The sequence below is a fragment of the Triticum aestivum genome, chromosome 6B (assembly GCF_018294505.1).
Source record: "Triticum aestivum cultivar Chinese Spring chromosome 6B, IWGSC CS RefSeq v2.1, whole genome shotgun sequence".
NCBI lineage: Eukaryota > Viridiplantae > Streptophyta > Magnoliopsida > Poales > Poaceae > Triticum > Triticum aestivum.
In genome coordinates this window covers 167,365,488-167,384,543 of record NC_057810.1, presented here as the reverse complement: position 1 = coordinate 167,384,543, position 19,056 = coordinate 167,365,488, and the positions used below count along the sequence as shown (strand labels likewise).

At 47.0% G+C, this 19,056-nt stretch overlaps 1 protein-coding gene and 1 pseudogene across 1 annotated transcript; both read left to right on the top strand.

Moving 5' to 3' along the window:
• The first annotated feature begins 6,607 nt into the window (after window positions 1-6,607).
• On the top strand, window positions 6,608-11,070 carry LOC123136387 (probable LRR receptor-like serine/threonine-protein kinase At1g51820; annotated as a pseudogene).
• Window positions 11,071-15,790: 4,720 nt separating this feature from the next.
• LOC123133865 (anthocyanin 5-aromatic acyltransferase) lies at window positions 15,791-17,536 on the top strand. Its single transcript, XM_044553258.1, has 3 exons — window positions 15,791-16,386; window positions 16,464-16,697; window positions 16,775-17,536. Exons 1-3 carry the CDS (start codon window positions 15,898-15,900, stop codon window positions 17,426-17,428), a joined length of 1,377 nt encoding a protein of 458 aa, XP_044409193.1. The 5' UTR covers window positions 15,791-15,897; the 3' UTR covers window positions 17,429-17,536.
• Window positions 17,537-19,056: the final 1,520 nt, after the last annotated feature.

Genomic DNA, 19,056 nt, shown 5'->3' with positions numbered 1-19,056 from the left:
GAGAACAAGCACATCCATATTATATTCATCAAAATTATCAAGTGTGATAGTAAAATGCAACCCATCAATATAATCCTTAATAAGAGCAAACTTCTCCGATATAGTGTAGTTTGGAGGATTCAAGAAGATAATAAGACTATCATGTGTGGGTGCAATAGCAACAATTTCATTCTTAACATAAGGAACTATAGCAAGTTCATTTCCATAAGCATAATTCATATTGGCATCTTGGCGGCAAGCATAGCAAGCATCAATTTCATCAAAAAGGGATATTTCAAATGGATCAACGGGATCATAGCATTCGTCCTTCCGTAAGCATGAAGGGATATTAAACAATGTATGAGTTGAAGAGTTACTCTCGCTAGAAGGTGAGCACGGGTAGTTAATCCGTTCTTCATCCTTTTGTCTTCGCTCTCCTCCTCATCTTTTTCATCCAATGAGTTCGCAGTTTCATCAATTTCTTCTTCCATAGTTTCCTGCAAAATATTAGTCTCTTCTTGGACATGGGAGACTTCCTCAAGAAATACATCAATATCGGAATTGTATTTATAATTCTCAAAGAAATATTTAAGTATAGCAAAGTTTTCAGGTTTATAAACAACAACATCATCATAATCTTCATACTTTTCAAACATAGATTCAATTTCATAAGCACCCTTAAAAGCAACAAATGTTTCTATTCGTTCCACATCATAGTAATCATATCTACCATTAGCGTAAGATGCCAAGGTTTCATTATTGTTAAATTTGCATGAAAAGGGAAGGTGTGGAGCCTTCATCCTAAAACAACAAGTATAATCATATCTCAGGCATAGATCCCGAGCATACCAATGCAACATATGAATTTGATCCCATAACAATTTCCCTTTTTGAGTCAAGCGATAATTCCTAAAAGTATTCACGTTGATCCAACGCGTCTCCCATTCTTATAGAGTGTCGAACCCAACAAGGAGCTAAAGGTAGAACAAATATTCCCTCAAGTTCTATCGACCACCAATACAACTCTATGCACAGTTAACATTTGCTTTAGCTTGAACAAGAATAAAACTATGAACAAATTGCAAGATAATAAAAGTAGATAGCTTTTGTCACACAAGGTCATTTGTCTCTAGGTGATCGATAACTAGACCGGTGATCATTATTGCAATTTTATATGAGGGAGAGGCATGAGCTAACATATTTTCCGTACTTGGATCATATGCACTTATGATTGGAACTCTAGCGAGCATCCGCAACTACCAAAGATCATTAAGGTAAAACTCAACCATAGCATTAAGTATCAAGTCCTCTTTATCTCATACGCAACAACTTCCTTACTCGCGGTCTGTGCTTCTGTCACTCACGCCACCCACCATAAAACAATCATGAACGTATTGCAACACCCTATAGGGGGGATCCCTCACGTTTGCGCGACACGGAGGGCACCATAGGACAGCACCAAAATAAAACATACAACTCAAACCGACCATGATCATCAATCAACCCATAGGACAAACCGAATCTACTCAAACATCATAAGATAGTCATAGATCATTGGGAAATAATATATAGCATTGAGAACCATGTTTAAGTAGAGGTTACAGCGGGTAGAAGAGGTATTACACCACTGCATAGAGGGGGAGAAAGTTGGCGTTGACGGTAGCAAGATCGTTGGTGTAGATCGCCGTCACGATCCATTCCCCGGCGGCACTCTGGCACCACAGGGAGAAGGGGGAGAGAGCCCCCCTCCTTATTCTTCTTCCTTGGCCTCTCCCCTAGATGGGAGGAGAGTTCCCCCTCTAGTCCATGGCCTCCATGGCGGTGGAGGGGCAGGAGCCCCTCCGAGATTGGATCTCCCTCTTTGTTCTCTTCTGTTTCGCGTTTTTTCAAATCTAACCTTTCACCGTTTGTTAAATATCCGGAGATGCGTAACTTCAATTGCGCTGAGATTTTAACACGATTTTCTTCCGGATATAAGCTTCCTTGCACCCGAAGTAGAGCAGCAACCGCCTTACGAGGTGGCCACCACCCATAACCACGCGCCTGGGGGCCTAGCACGCATAAGTGTCTCGTGGAGGCTGTGGGCCTTCGTTTGCACATCCCAAAATTCACATATATCCCAAAATAATTCTCCGTAATTTTTTATTGCATTTGGACTTCGTTTGATATGGATATTCTGCAAAACAAAAAACATGCAACAAACAGGAACTAGCACTGGGCACAGGATCAATATGTTAGTCCAATAAATCATATAAAATGTTGACAAAAGTATGTGAAAATTGTATAATATTGGTATGAAACAATAAAAAAATATAGATACGACGAAGACGTACCAACACAACGCTTGCATGGTATTTTTTTTTCAATTCTCAGTTTACAATTTTGTTTCTCTTTTCTTCTTCTTTAATTCATCCCGATACTCCCTCATTGCATCTCTCACATTTCTTTGCACATTTGGGAACACACTCACAAGGTGCTTCGCGGCACGTGTTGCACCTCCACCTTTATCACTTTGGCTGTCGTACATACAATCAAATCCCTCATAATACGGCTGTGCATGGTTCCATGGATTATACATGTTATTATCTTTAAGCCCTGCATTTCCGATTTAGAAACAACATCACTTTAATTGAACCGGGCAAATCAAGATCATAGTTCCATTTGCATCGTACGAACAAGAAAGCATATTGATACCTTGGAAAGATCATAGTTCCATTTGCATCATGGTTGCCACTGCCACTCCCAGTTACAGTTCCATGACCTAAAAAACATATGACAAAAGAACAAGAGAGAAGTGCATATTTCAACCTCGAACTCATGCTTTAGTTTAATTTACAGCCCTGAACTCTAATACCAGTTAGAACACAACCCTGAACTCTCAAATCCGTTTAAATTACTGCCTCACTTGGCCTAAAGGTGGTATTGGCATACGTGGCATGTATTTGACCAAATTGACCAAAAAATCAGAGTGTCGGGAAATTCTGAAAAAAATATGTAAAATCAAAACTACTATACCGAGCAATCTGGGAAAGTTTCATGCTTTTCTGACAAACATATTTTATAATATAGTAGAAATTGATTTTCTAGGTGAAATTTCTACTGTATTTTTAGGGACAATTCCATTTCTCCCCTTAACTTGAACCCCCACCTGGGAATGGCCCCTAAACTTTGAGTATGCTCAAAAGTACCCCTCTCCCGTATATGGCCCTTGCAGAAATCCCCCTTCGGGTCATTTCCCTTGGGTCAATGGCCTTTGACTGGTAACCGGGCGTCAGTTTGACATTTCTGCCCTTGCTTCTTACATGTGGGCCCTCACCAATTGTTATCTCGTCACTCTGTTTCTTCTACCTCATGAAGGCGCACAGACATGAGTGAGGCAAATCACCGGCGGCAACGCCATCGATTTGGAGCTCAAGGAGGGAGGCCGCACGTTAGGTGCGTGGATGTGCAACTCGGGCATGTCATCCGCGAGCTCTTCGGCTGGCCGGGGAGGCAAATTTTGCATCTCTGATTTGTGGATTTTTCACTAGGGCTTCAACTCAATTAGGGGAATTTCTCGATCGTAGGTCGATGCGGTTGGGATAGTGTGGTTCTCCTCCGAGTTGTACATGTCGGATCCAAGCTTTTGCAGGCTTGAGATGCGTTCCAAACACCGGTGCCCGGGCCACGGGCTCATTCCCGCTCGTTGTGTCGCCTGGGGAGGAGCAAGCACGGGGAGACATTTCCTTGGTTGCCCACATGATGTAATTCACATAGATTTTCTCTGTTTTGCCTTACATTGTTGCCAAGATTGCATTTTGATGAGATTATTGATGTTGCAGCTTCCTGATGAATGTGAATTGGTTGTTTGGGTTGACCCTCCTCCTCCAGATCATGTTGGACGTGCTTTCCAGGAACTACATGTTGGGCTAGAATGAAGTTGGCTCAAAGCTCATCGTTTAGAGAAGAGGGTGGCGCGTCTAACCAAGCTTATGGAAACATGGACATTTCTGATGATTGTTGGCATATGCATTGTGTGGCCTATTTATTTCCTTCAAAGAATGCATATTAGCCTATTAGGTGATGCTATAGGCAGTGAGATTTTAATGTGTTTCATTGCTGAAGTTGAGTAGAATTTGCTGTGAATTGTTCTTGGTAGTGAACCTTTGATGTTGTGCACATTTTGCAAGGAAGCCTAGGTATTGAAAATCTGGAAGTCAAAAACATATGTCTCTTTAGCAAGTGGCTTTTTAAGCTGTCATCTGAGACGGAGGCCACTTGGGCACAGATTTTACGCAATAAGTATCTCTATGCTAAAACCTTGGCTCAGGTGAATGTGAGGCCTTCCGACTCTCCCTTTTGGAAGGGTTTGATGAGAGTTAAACAACTCTTTTTCAACAAGGCTAAATTTATTGTTGGGAATGGTGCTACTACGAGGTTTTGGGAGGATACGTGGCTTGGGGAGACCCCCCCCTTGCACTTCAATATCCTTCTTTGTACAACATTGTCCGACGTAGAGAAGCCTATGTTGCTAATGTTTTACAATCCGTTCCCCTCAATATCAGTTTTAGACGGACGCTTGTTGGAAATTGTTGGGAGGCCTGGCTCCATCTCGTTAGACGTTTAATGGAAGTCCGGTTGTCTCAGCAGCCAGATCAGCTGCATTGGAAACTTACTAAGAACGGTGTGTTCTCGGTCAAATCAATGTATCTGGATGTTATTAACTCTAGCGTCATCCCTACCTCGTTACATGTTTGGAAAGTTAAGGTACCCTTACGTATCAAAGTGTTTATGTGGTTTGTGCATAAACAAGTCATTTTGACTAAGGATAACCTTGCAAAACGAAATTGGGTGGGCTCGGCTAGATGTAGCTTTTGTGATCATAACGAAAACATCAAACACCTCTTTCTCGATTGCCCCTTGGCTAAGATTCTGTGGTGGTCGGTTCATATTGCGTTTAATATTAATCAGCCCACCTCTATTAGCATGTTATTTGGAACATGGCTTGATGGGGTGGATTCTGACACTGCAAGACACATTCGGGTTGGCGTTTGTGCTTTATTGTGGGCAATATGGAACTGCAGAAATGATTTAGTCTTTAACAGATTAACAACCATTCACTTTTTGCAGGTTATCTTCAGGGCCACGGCGTTCATCCGTATGTGGTCGCTACTCACTCCGACGGAGGCCAGGGAGCGTTTGGTTACTGCGTCTACCCGATGGGAGATGATAGCTCGGGATATTTTCAACCGGTTTGGATGGCGGTCATGTAATAGGATAGGCATGTAGTGATCCTATTGTTTTGCCAGCCGGTTGTGGCTTTGGGTCTTTCCTCTTTTGAGCTTTTGTTTATGATTGTACTACGACCTTTCGAGACTTTGTTACTGGAATTTCCTATTAATAATATGAGCCGTATGCATCTTTCGGATGCAGAGGCTGGGGTACATCCCCCTTTTCCAAAAAAAAAATGAGAAGCATCAGTTTGGTCTTGTGATTTGCTTTACTGTATGTTTTCTTTATTTTGATACTTTAAATGACAATGCATCAGTGTGGTCTTACAACAACAATTTAAATTGCAAGACCGTGCCGGAACATCGCAGGTTTATATGAATTTAGAAAATGATCAAAACTTGATCACAGAGCACCTCACAGGAACAGCCCACATGATTTCAGACCAACAGCACATGATCAATAGCCCAGGATCAGCAGCAAGATATGGCCAACAGCAACACATCAGTTAAGATAGTTGTACAGATGTTCAACAGCAACATCATAAGTCACGCATAGTTCACACAGCAAGATATGACCGAAGCACCTCGCGCTGACAGAAGATAGCCAGCTCAAGCCATCAAAAGCCAGGGGACTCATCGTACAAGGTCAGTAGAGACCCGCCATGCCGCGGGAATACGGATCCACTGCCGGTGCCGGGCAACCGAGCCACCAGTCCGCGCCACAAAACTGCCGCCTCTCACCGCCTCCACCACACGACCACGACTGCCACTGTTGATCTCCGCTACGGCCGCAGTTGGTCACCGCCCTCCAGAGTGAAACATACAGAGAGATAATTATTGTAGACTTGTGTGCTTCATGAGTTGCTTTGGTTGGGAGGAAACAGAGTATACCTGGTACGGTGTGATGAACGGCTAGTTGGCCCAGCAACGAGTCAACCTAAGCCAGGGTGGCCGGCTTCCCTGGTTGGCCGGTTTATCTTGAGCATTACATTACGTGTTTCTCTACTCTATACCCCGCTAATCATGGACCAATCTGCTTACTTGTTCTGTGCTTGCGCAACGTTGACCTTGACGCCAATAATTTGAAGGTGTGCCTGCAAGCTAGCTATTGGATGGGCTCGTTGCCTTGCAGTTGACTTGAGGTGAATAGATATATAACTGCGTGTCAAATGATAAGGTTTATCACATGTACGTGCAAGTATCTTGGTTGCATGACTCTTTGATCTTGAGACGGCTAACCGCTCATCCCAAGCGCCTTTGGTTGCATTGCATGACTCTGGGTGAAGGCTCTACTTATATGTCGCCCAGCATGTACTTTTTTTGTCCTAGTTAGCTAGCCCCTCTAAGCGCCGGGTGCACAAGGTAGCAGCATGTCTGCACGTTGTCGTCGTGAACTGGAGCGATCATCACGGAGAGCAATGGCGGCCCCGTGGTTGTTGCTCCTGCATTGCCTGGCCGGCGGCGTCTCTCATGTTCGTTGCCAGAGCGCGCCCGACAGCACCGGTACTGAGCTCCAACATCTTGTACGCTATGCTATCCTACTCGCATGCAGGCAGGCAAAGGCTCAAGCATCATGTCCATGCTCTCAGGTTTCATCAGCATCGACTGCGGCCTCTCTGAGCAGAGCAGCTACGTGGACGACGCCACCGAGCTGGCCTACACCTCAGACGCCGGCTTCATCGGCCCCGGCTCTAACTACAACGTCTCGGCCGAGTACATCGACCAGTCCCACTGGAGAAGCCACCGGCAGGTGCTCAGCCTCCGCAGCTTCCCCGGCCCGCCGGGGCGGCGCGGCTGCTACGCCCTCCCGTCCTTCGTGGCGGGAACGTCCAAGTACCTGGTCCGGGCCACCTTCATGTACGGCGACTACGACGGTCTCAACAAGCCTCCCATCTTCGACCTCTACCTCGGCGTCAACTTCTGGAAGACGGTGAACATCTCGAAACCCGACGCAGTGCACGTCGCAGAGGTCATCGCCGTCGTCCCGGACGACTCCGTGCAGGTCTGCCTGGTGAACACACGGTCCGGGACGCCCTTCATCTCGTCGCTGGAGCTGCGGCCCCTCAAGGACACGCTGTACCCGCAGGCAAACGCCACGCAGGGGCTGGTGCTCGTCGGCCGGCACAACTTCGGCGCCGCCGATCTGATCAGGTACCCGAACGACACGTACGACCGTGTGTGGGTCCCGTACACCAACCCGGAGGACCAGTGGACTACCATCTTGACGTCGTCCAAGGTGGCCATGGAGGTGGAGGATCGCAAGCCGCTCTACGACGTGCCCTCGGTGGTGATGCAGACTGCCGTCCGGCCGAGCAACACCACCAGGAACGTCATGTGGTTCCCCTGGGACGCCGAGCCCAACCACGTCTACCCCATGCCTGGGTGCGCACATGATCCAGCCAAAATCCATTCATATTAGCAGTACTTCACAGCATACTATGAATTGCGACTTCAAGTTCCAGCCAATATCTTGCATCTGAGTAAGTGGTAATTTGCACGTTCCCATTGCAGGCTCCTGCCTGTCTTCTATTTGGCGGAGCTGGAGACCGTGGACGGCAAGCAGGAGCGGCGCCTGTTCCTCATCAGCCTCAAGCGGCCCAACTCCTCTGCTTCCTGGCTCATAGGCGACTTTGATTACCTTGTCACCACCGTCGTCTCCAGGACCACCGGACGACCCGTCCCGTTCGTCAGCCCCAAGGAGAACCTCGTCATACTAGGAGCCGCCAACGCCACGACACTGCGACCGATCATGGAGATCAACTCCACAATACTACCGCCGTTCATCAATGCCGCCGAGCTTTTTACCCCTATTTCCACCGCCGGGGTTGGGACCGACCCTCAGGATGGTGAATACAGACGCTAGAATTTTCTTAATATACATAGATATGCACATGGTCTGACTAACTTGCGCTGTTTTTTCCCCCCTTGTGTTACTGAAAAATAGTATCTGCCATCACTGCAATCAAGGCTAAGTACCAGTTGAACAGGAACTGGGTGGGTGACCCATGCGCCCCAAAGAACCTAGTGTGGGATGGTCTGAACTGTAGCTATCCCATCTCCAGACCTCAGAGAATCACAAGCGTGTAAGTCTGAACATGTTTTTCTGGCAGGCGTAAGGGGTTAATCTGTCACACAATGAGAGTTAAGCATATAAATGTGCTGTCTGAACTACTGTGCATTTCTACAGAAACATGTCATTTGGCGGCTTGAGTGGTGATATATCGTCATACTTCGCCAATCTCAAAGCTATCCAGTACCTGTAAGTACCCCTTTTTAAAAATCCATTTTCATGATGAATTTTGGCAGTACAGCTCACTATTACATATGCTGGCATATATGTTAGGGATTTGTCACATAATAACTTGTCTGGATCAATTCCTGATGGTCTTTCACAACTACCCTCTCTCGTGCTACTGTAAGTACTTCTGAATCATGTTAACTTTGGTATCTATTACCTCCGTATCGAAATGTAAGACGTTTTTGTATGCTAGTTTAGCCTACAAAAACATCTTATATTTTGGTACGGAGGTAGTAGTATTTTAGTTATGGAAGAATATTAAGATTGATCTGGCTACAACCCTGCTATCCATTTTTGCAATTGACTGTACCAAAATAATCCCATAGGATTTTTTAACCAAAAAAACGACTTTAAAAATTATACATGTCCTTTCAATGTTGTTAGTGTGTTACTATTGTTGATACTTACGACACTTTTCTTCTTATGTCAAAACTGTTTGGTTCCTTCAGAGATTTGACAGGGAACAAGCTTACTGGAACGATTCCGCTCGGCCTTCTGATACGAATTCAAGATGGCAACCTAACTCTAAGGTGAATCAATCAGATATGCCTCTGCCGCCATTTATCTTATTCCGACACCACTAATCGCTTCCTCTTTTTGATAGATACGACCACAGTCCAAACCTTTGCAGCAACAACAGTTCTTGCCAGCCTACGCAAGAGAACCGAAACTCTAAAACCACCGGCTACATTGCTGTTGTTGTAGTGGCATCCGTGGTTGTAGTAGCACTAGTGGTACTACTGCTCTTTTTCGTAATAAGAAGAAAACAAGGTGAGCCTAAGAAACACTTGGCATTAACACAACTACTGTTCTACCTGTGTCCATCTGTAACTGCAAGCAATTGTGATGGTGCCACAGTGGGTAATACTTGTTTTGTTCTTTATTGTCATATGAAGAACCGGCAAATATACATAATCAGGAGAGTGACGTGCAATCGCGCAATCGTCGATTCACATACACGGAACTGAAGGTGATAACATCCAACTTCCGGCGAGTGCTTGGGGAAGGAGGGTTTGGCCCCGTATATGATGGCTTCTTGGAGGATGGTACTCAAGTTGCAGTCAAGCTGCGGTCTCAATCTTCCAATCAGGGTGTAAAAGAGTTCTTGACAGAGGTAATGCATGATCGAGTATGTAAATAGTCACCTAGATTCGTTTGGACAGTATCTAATTAATCTGTTTTCTTCTGGCTCAGGCACAAAACTTGACAGGGATTCATCACAGGAATCTAGTCAGCCTGATTGGTTATTGCAAGGATGGGGAGTACATGGCCCTTGTATATGAGTATATGTCCGAAGGAGACCTCCAACATAAACTCAGAGGTCATTTCAACTCTAGGAGCATTTGGAATCTCCATTTTCAAGTTCCCCAATGCTAACACTGACCATGTTCTGCAGGGAGAGATCGCAATGATGGATGTTTAACCTGGAGACAGAGACTCCATATTGTACTGGAGTCCGCGCAAGGTATACATTCTTCTGGCTTGGATTATGTTATCCCATCATTTGTTGCTTTTGATCTCTAGGAATTTGCATGCTAGCACATGTGGTGTAGCCAATGTCAACGGTATGATGTGCATGCAGGGCTCGAGTATCTGCACAAGGCATGTAGCCCGCCTTTCATACACCGGGATGTGAAGACGTCAAACATCCTACTGGATGCAAATCTAAAAGCTAAGGTTGCTGATTTTGGCTTGATGAAGGCTTTCAATCAGGATGGTGATACCCATGTATCCACAGCCAGGGTGGTTGGCACACCAGGCTACCTTGCCCCCGAGTATGTCTCCTTGCTTTAAGTTGTTGAGAATTCAGTATAATTCTAGCGATGCGACTGAGACGACTGTAACACAAATCCATCACATATGTGCACATATGCACTGCAGGTACGCGACAGTCCTAGAGCTCACTGAAAAGAGCGATGTGTACGGCTTTGGTGTCGTGTTGCTGGAGGTGATCACGGGGAAACCTCCGTTCGTGCAAATCCCGCAGGCACAACCCATTCATATTGTCAAGTGGGTGCAGCAGCGCCTTTCATCTGGGGACATCGAGGGCGTTGTGGATGCACGCATGCAAGGCGACTATGATGTCAACGGTGTGTGGAAGGTCGCCGACCTTGCCCTCGAGTGCATGGCGCAAACTCCCGCGAAGCGACCGACGATGACCCGCATGATGGCGCAGTTGCTGGAGTGCCTTGAACTCGAGGAGAGCCGCAGCATCGTCAACACCGGTAGCGCCAATGGTGATCCCAGCTCAAGTTCTAGTATGTATGCCACCAACCAGCCCACCTCTGATGTCGCCCAGAGCAGCGCAACGCTCAGGATGGTACCTAACTCTAGCACGGCGTCAACGGTGGCCACCGGTCCAGCAGCACGATGAGGCCGGATAGGCTTTGTCGCCCATTGTAGACCCATGCCTTTGTGCATCAACGGTATTCGGAGGCTTTGATTATGTAACCTTTTTCTATTTTCGAGGGATTGATCATGGAACATTTGGGTACCCAACTGATGTGTAGCTGTTTGTAGCTCTTTTTCTTTGTGCTGTCGTCACTTGAGACAGTGTAAGCATCGTTATTTTCTCAATTCCAACTCTACTGAGTTTGCCGGCGGAAGGTTCCTACCTGGTAGCGACCGGCCAACTCGTGCCGTCCTACTACGGTCGCTCCCTTCACTGCTTCTTCCTAGCCCTAAATCCACAGAGAAAATGGCCATGGATGCTCATGAGTCTTCTTCTGGTTCAAAATGTGGAGTTTGCTGCCACAATGGTCGTTGCGGCCCTCTGATCTCCAATAAGATGCGCCATTCGTACTGATGGGCACCGAGGCACCGCACCCGGCCGCATTCAGATCAACAGCAGCCATGGATGCTGAGGCCATTTTCTCTGAAGGAGAACCATCCTTTGCCACCAGATCTACATCATTTGTGGAAGGTACGGGAGGCAACGGCATAGAATTAAGGGTGCGCACCGTGCAGTCTGTTCTAATTTGCTGCCGGCGGCTTCGCCGGTGGGAACGGCGGAGACTGCAGCACCGGCGCGGAACCGTGGACGAACTAGAGCTTCTCCGGAATGTCTACAGACACCGCAATAGACGGGGATTCTGGCATAGGTAGAAAATCATCGACGGGATCAACCGGCCTCACCTCTGGGGCGCCTTCCGAGTAATGGACGCGGCGGGATCGAACTCCGCCAAGGCCGGCGCCGCAGTGGCTGGGGATGGCGCCCAGATCGTCGCCGGCGACGAGCCCATTTGACCCCCGCCACCGCGGAGGCGAACTTGGCGCCAACGTCGAGTCCCCTTGGCGGCAACCCATGGGCTCCATCTCCTCCGGGGTGCCGGACAGGAGCGACAACAGGGAGGGACTCAAGCCTCGCGCTGAAGATCCTGGCGTCGTTTCCCCTTGGCCCGGCTTCGCCCGCCGGGGAAATCATGGGCGGCTGGAGCCTGGAGGAGGGGAAGGAGGCGAGATTAGGCCTCTTCTAGTATGTAGGCCACCACCGATCAGCCCACCTCCGATCTAGCCCAACCGGAGTAGACCGAGCAGCTCAGCGGGAAGTTCCGTAAGGCTCCGTGTTGGGCTTCTAACAAAAGCGAAATCATTAATTGAGAAATACTCCATTCAAAAATCACTTCTACCTCTCCAGGTTGCGACGAGTGATGTCCTGCATGTACGCAACTTGTCGCAACCTAGAAGTTTACCTAGGAGTTTTTTCTTTTTCGTAGATCTGTTTATTTAAAATATTTTATCTCTTAAACCGTGTTTCCAAATCTCGAACCGTTTTCATCATTGGATTCCTCGTGTCGAGATCTTCAAAATTATATCTCATATTGATAGGTTTTAACGAACTTTTTTCATGAAAAAACCCGGGCAAAGAAACTGGAGGAAAGAACCCAACTGAGAGCATACTTTTTTTTCTTTTCCAAAAAAGGCACGACTGTACCTTTCGTGGAAGCAAATCTATGTCTCTAGCAGAAGCAAATCTGTGTCTCTTGTGAAAGAAATAAAATACGTTTTTTTTTTGTTTCTAAGAGGCCTCTCGCGAAAGCAAACCCTGTCTCTTATGGAAGGGAAAAAACACATCTTTTTTCATTTTCGAGAGGCACATCCATGCCTTTAGCGGAAGAAAGAAAAAGCAATCATGTTTTTTTTTTGTTTTCGAGAAGCACGGCCATGCCTCTCGTGAAACGGAAAAAAGAAAAACGCGTCTTTTCCGTTTTTTAGTGGCACGGCCATGCCTCTTGCGGAAGGGAGAAAAAAAGATAAGGCATTTTTTCCCGTTTTCGAGAGGTGCGATCGTGCCTCTCACGGAAGCAAAGCCGTGCCTCTCGAGGAAGCAAACCCGTGCCTGTTGTAGAAGCAAAAAAAAAACTTTTCCTGGCAAAAAATCGGAGAAAATTGTCCAAAAGTTAAGAAAGACCGGTGGAAATCCGAAAAGCCAAAAAAACTGAAAAAACATCTAAAATCCAAAAATGCATGCGGAAAAATAAGAAAAACAAAAGTCAGAGGGAGCGTCTAGAGCGTGACACGTGATGGCGGTTGAGAGGGCGTCAAGTGGCACTCTCTCAGGCCACCCTAGGTGACCTTTGGGGAGGCTCCCGAACGAGCCTCCTTAATTAGTTGCTCTCACCTTCGGAGCTGCTTTCCAATTTTTTATTTTTTGGGGAACAACACAAATCTATTTCATCCCAAACATATAAAAATTACATTAGTCTCTCTAAACCATCGAATGACCGTGCCGCCGACAAAATGAGTCGTTGATGTGTTGTTATTGACCTTGTCAACCACAGTCAAGAAGTCTTTTGTGCATATGCCCCTGAGAACTAGCGTCCCACAACCGCAATCGTCGTCTTAGAACCCTTGAATCGACTGAAAAAACTAACATCAAATCTCATCGTCGTTTATGCACAATGAAAAATCCTGACCACGTTGCCTCGAGGAGTCGGTAGGAGCCTATGCTGGAGATCTGTCTAATTCGTCCCGATAGACGATCTCGAGAAGGATTGAAGACTGAAGACTGGCTCAAAGATGAAGTGTTGTCGTCAGCTTGAGCTCCCTACTCCCCTAGCTACTAATCAGAGCTGAGGCACTTAGATTCCCCTCCTTGACACCAGCCATCGAAGTGGCGAGCAGAGAGGAAGCAAATCCATTGACTCACCGACAAAGATTGAGGGAAAGAAGATTTTGCCTAGTTGCCTTGCGAGAAGGAAAAGAAAGAGATAGCCAAATGATAAAACTATGGCCTGATTGATGTATTTGCTTTTAGCTATGTCACAACCACTCTACTGCTAAACAAACAACGGTCATCGTAGATCATTGTTAGAGCAACTAAGCAGAGACGTCATATTTGTGATTGCCATCCACCATATCAAGCATGCTCCATATAGATAAGCCTACTATTCTTATGCCCAAACTCATAGTTTTTATATTTACTGTGTCCAAAATCATGGGGCGTACTCGTTAGTGAGACATCACTTTTTTCCCAACCTCCCTGTCATCTCACATGAGATGTGGGCCATTTGAAGTTTTTTAGGCCTTGTATAATGAAAGGTGCTTAGAAAGATGCTTAGAAAAATAAACCGGATTTTTCTGAAGCACCGGTGCTTATTTTTATAGAAGAGACGCTCTGGCACTTAAAAAAAGCCTAGTTTATTTCTCTAAGCACCTCCCATCGTACAATTAAACGTCTCTCCTATAGAAATAGGCACCGGTGCTTTAGAAAAATTCGGTTTATTTTTCTAAGCACCTCCCATTGTACAAGGCCTTATGTGCCACATATAATTTATATGCAACAAAAGAAAGCCACGAGTTGCCATATATGAAGGCTAGAAGGCTATATACGAAGGGCGTTCCATAAATTATAACGGTCTTGCCAGGTATAACAACTCTGCTAGTGTCATTTTTTGCCAAAATCATATAATAATGGCTATTATGACAATCGAAACGATACGATGACTCTACTAAAGTTGCTCTTAGCACAACAAATTTTCCCCTGCAACTAGCTCATCGTATAATAGCTCAAAACAAACAAGACTTGTGTTGATCGATGTGGCATAGAACTGCAACCCACATGCTCGCCTGCAACGATCATATATGGGCCAGTGTCTATCTGGCTCCACAATACATTTTAATTTTTATACAATTCTCAAATACATTATTTGTTATATATAAAAGTCTCAATAAAAATGTCTTGCACTATAGAAAACCACATACAGAAAATAAATGTTCGTGCGTTAATAAAAAGTGTTCATGTATGTTAAAAAATGTTTGCAAAATGTTAATACATTTTTTTAGAAAGAATCTTGGATGTCAAGAATAATTATTGGATCAAAGAAATATCCAAGTATTTAAAAAATTACATATGCAAGAAAAATGTTTGTGGATATATAAAAGGTTCATATTTTCCAAAAATACGTCTCTATAAAGGAAATTGTTCTTACAAAAAGAAGAAGAAAAATGGCAAAATGAACAAAAGTATACCTACTCCTGAAAAAGGAAGGACGCAGATGGCAACTGCTTCAATATTTGTGCAAATAAATCAAACGACATTGACTGCATTTGGGCTATGTTGAATTGTGCCACATGTGTGGACGTTATCATTTAGGACACTGATAACTGTCACACGTGTGGTATAATGGACAGCCGACACGAGTCGTCCGGTCGTACCCAAGAGAAAACCCACACGACTCGAACATTAAAATTGTCCACACGTTTGGGCGCAGCTACGACGGCCCACACACCTTTGTGGCAACTGCTCACCCCACCCCATGAGCGTGAACGCGTGTGTAATCAAATTTAGTTGTCATGTGTGTAACTAATTGAAATTGCCATGTGTGGTCAAACCATAGTTGTCATGTATGATTAACCATAGTTGCCATGTGTGATTAGCTAGTAGCCACATATGTATAATGTGTAAATAATTGGAGTTGCCACATGTGGTTAAACCATAGTTGCCATATATGGCCAACGATAGTTGATGTGTTTGATTAACTAGTTGCCACATATACACACTTGTAGTTGCCATCTATCATGGTGTGAGCGTAGTGTGGGCGAAGAGCAGTTTTGCCCACACGTTTGGACGAGTGTCATGTGTCCGTTCGGGCGAGAAGCGTCCACATATGTGGCACTAAATGATAACGCTCATACAATGCTGGGTGCTTTCGTGGGTCTCGACTCAGATTGCAACTGCTTCAATATTCGTGAAAATCATGAAAAACAGAAACCATGAAAAGGATGGAAAAACAGTTTTTTTTCAGAAATAATCAGATGAAGAAACGTTGAAATCGGACACGAGTCTTGTAGACTGCCGCTGGGTCGGCCATGCCGCCAAGCGCGCGCCGCGGAAGCGCGCAAGCAGACAGCTTCGCCGCCGCTTCCAGCGATTTTAATATGCGGTTATGCCAGAAGAGGAAGCTGTGAATGCCACCGAACAGATCGGGAAACATGCCGCCCATGGTGCGCACGAGGAGCACCACCGCCGTCCCCCTCCCCGCCGCTGGCGGCGCGGAGCTCCCGGACCCCGGCCGGCTCGTCCCGCTGTCCCCGTTCGACGCGTTCTGGGTGGCGCTGCCCCCAGTCCGCCGCGTCTTCCTCTTCCGGTCCCTGCCCCGCGTCCCGTTCTCTGACGTCGTCGGCACCCTCAGGTCCTCCCTCGCGCAAGTGCTCCCGGCCTTCCACCCCTTCGCCGGCGAGCTCACATACTCGCCGGACTCGCGCGCACTGTCGATCGTCCTCCCGGACGAGCGGGAGGGCTGCTCCTGCCGAGGCGTCACGTTCGTCGAGGCCGAGACGGACCTCGATTTCGAGCGGCTGGTCGAGGAGGGGTCGGAACACGACCAGGACGCTCTCGGACAGCTTGTCCCGAACATCCGCCGTGACCAGCTCCCGGCGCCCGTGATGGCCGCGCAGGTACGCGTCACACCTGACCTCACACGTGTAAGTTATCCGGGGTTGTCTTTCCTTATGCGGAATGCGTGGGTAAGCAGGTGACGGAGTTCGTCGGTGGCGGCGGTGGCGTGGCACTGGGGGTGGCCTTGCACCATACGGCGGCGGACGGGCGCGGCATTTGGCGGTTCTTGGAGATGTGGGCGGCGGCAGCGGCCGGTGGCCGGGTGCCCGCCGGGTCGGCTGCGCTGCATGACCGGAGGCTGGTGCGGTTCCACGGCGACGAGGAGCTCGCCGGGCTGTTCTTGCAGCAAATCGCCCCGAACTTGCCCAGGGTGAGCGCTGGATGTCAAAGTGATCCTATGCAATTTGTTCGCCAAAGCTTCCAATCCATGTCACTGAACCAACGCAGATTGCTCCGAAGCAAGATCCCGCGCTCGACGCCCGGCGTCGCCTCAGCCGGCGAACCTTCACCTTCGCGGCGTCCGCGGTGCGGCGTCTCAAGCAGAGGCTTGCGTCCGCGGCGAACATCGGCACGGCGCCGTCCACCTTCGCCGCCCTGGCGGCGCACGGGTGGGTGTCCATCGCGCGCGCCAGCGGCTTCGCCGACGACGCCCCGGTGTTCGCCGCCTTCCTCGCGGACTGCCGCGCCTACGTGTCGCCCCCGGTGCCGGAAGCCTACGCCGGCAACTGCGTCGCGCTCTGCACGGCCTCGCTGAGTGGGTCGGTGCTCGCGGGGCCGGACGGGCCCGCCCGGGCGCTCCTGGCTGTCAGGGAGGCCGTCGCGGAGGTGAAGCGCGACCCGCTCCGCGACCGCGCCCGGTGGTGGACCAAGTTCACGGCCATCCAGCCCGGCCGCGCGGTCGTCCTGGTAGGGTCGCCGTGGTTCCCCGCGTACGGGCTGGACTTCGGGTTCGGGAGGCCGGCGAGGGTGGAGCTGGCGTCTATGAACAACGACGGCGAGATGGTGCTTGTCGCCGGGAGAGAGGCCGGCTCGGTGCAGGCATCCGTGTCGATTGCCGCGGGGAAGATGCAGGCATTCCGCGACGTGTTCATGGCTGAATGAGCATCTACGACCGTCCTGCGGTGACTATCAGTAAGCAGATACTATGTTGAATGATCTGCAAATAATCGATAGTTTCAGGTGAAGACTTGCCTGAGACAACTGCGTGTATGTATGCTGCTCTCTGAACCGTATCCGATCTGGAGAAATGACAACGCGCACGCAAAGCGCAACAACAATCTGCACTTGTTCTTCTTTTCCGGAGAAATAATAATCTGCACTTGGTAGAATCACCTACTCGATGTGCATTGGTACAGAAACCGCCATAACAAGTGACATTGTTTTTCTTGTTGGGTCTGTCTAAAACTCAGTCGACTTAGACTTCGTGATGTCAGCGTTCTGCAGATGCCCCGTTCGATTTCCTTGTCGTTCCTTCGTTTTCATTTGGGCTTGTCTAACGTGTACAGGGCTTTTTTTTGTCCTTTTTTTCTTGTCTTTTTAGGTGGGCTGCTTTTGTCCTTTGTTTTGTTCTTCCAAATTGCTTATCTCGTGTTGGGTTTTTTATTTCTTGCTTGTACGTGGGCAGCCTCCTATTGTTTTTTGTTCTCTTTCTTTTAGATTGGTTTATTCTTTTTCTTTGCATGTATTTGGGCTGTCAAATATATGGGTGTCTGCGTCAGTTCTCCTAGTCGATTTGCACTGTAGTGTGTCTCAAACAAACATAATTCATACAAAAAAGTGTAGTTGTTCTAAAAAAATGTGGCATGTTTGTATTTCTTTGAACACATATTTTTGCCACAAAAAAGAAGAAAAATAAATTAAGAAAAAATGTGTGGTCCACGTGTGCGCAAAATTGAGTGGCATTATTTTTTAGATAAATATCCAAAACATCACTAATTTAGAAAAGAAACAATAACACAAATCCAAAACATAAAAATAAATAGAAATAGAAACAGAAACTACAAAATCAAAAATGAAAAATTGAAAATAAATTCACAGCCCCTGCATCGCCGATCATCTTCTCACCGCCGACTTCTGCCGCGGAAAGCTTCGATGTGCCCACCCCCGTGATGCGGCTTCCTTCCTCGCCCGTTCTTTCTCTGTCCCCGCTCGTCTCTCAGTTCAAACAGTATCGTTGGGGTGGCCTCTAGAAAGATGTTGAGCCTGGGTCCACGTTCCAGAGACTTCAAACAGAAAAAGAGCAGCACACCGTCTATCGATACTCCATTCCACCACAACAAACATGTATGTGTCCCTGAATCTAGACAAAAATAACTATTTCAGCTTTAATATGCTCTTTTTTCCACAAAAAAAAAATTCATTTTTTGTTCCGGTTCCTTGGGAAAAATATTTTCAATGCAAAAAAACTTTGTATATGATTTTAAAAAAATAACAAAAAGACCAAAATATTTTGAAAAATGCCCACTCCCCACTGTGAGAAAATAACAAAGCTAGTTGTGAGATCAGTTGCGTGGCTATAGTTGGACATGCTTCTCTCTTGCCGCCGCCCTCTCCGACAAAACAAAGGCGCTTACAAACTGCAACCAGGTTAGAAGACATGCAGTTGTGTGCCTATTCTGCGACATGCAACTGGCCCCTCACCTCATCCAAGAAAAAAACAAAAAGATCGTGTTGCAACCAAGTTAGAAGACACATACGTAGCTGCGACCATATTGGAAGACATGCAGTTG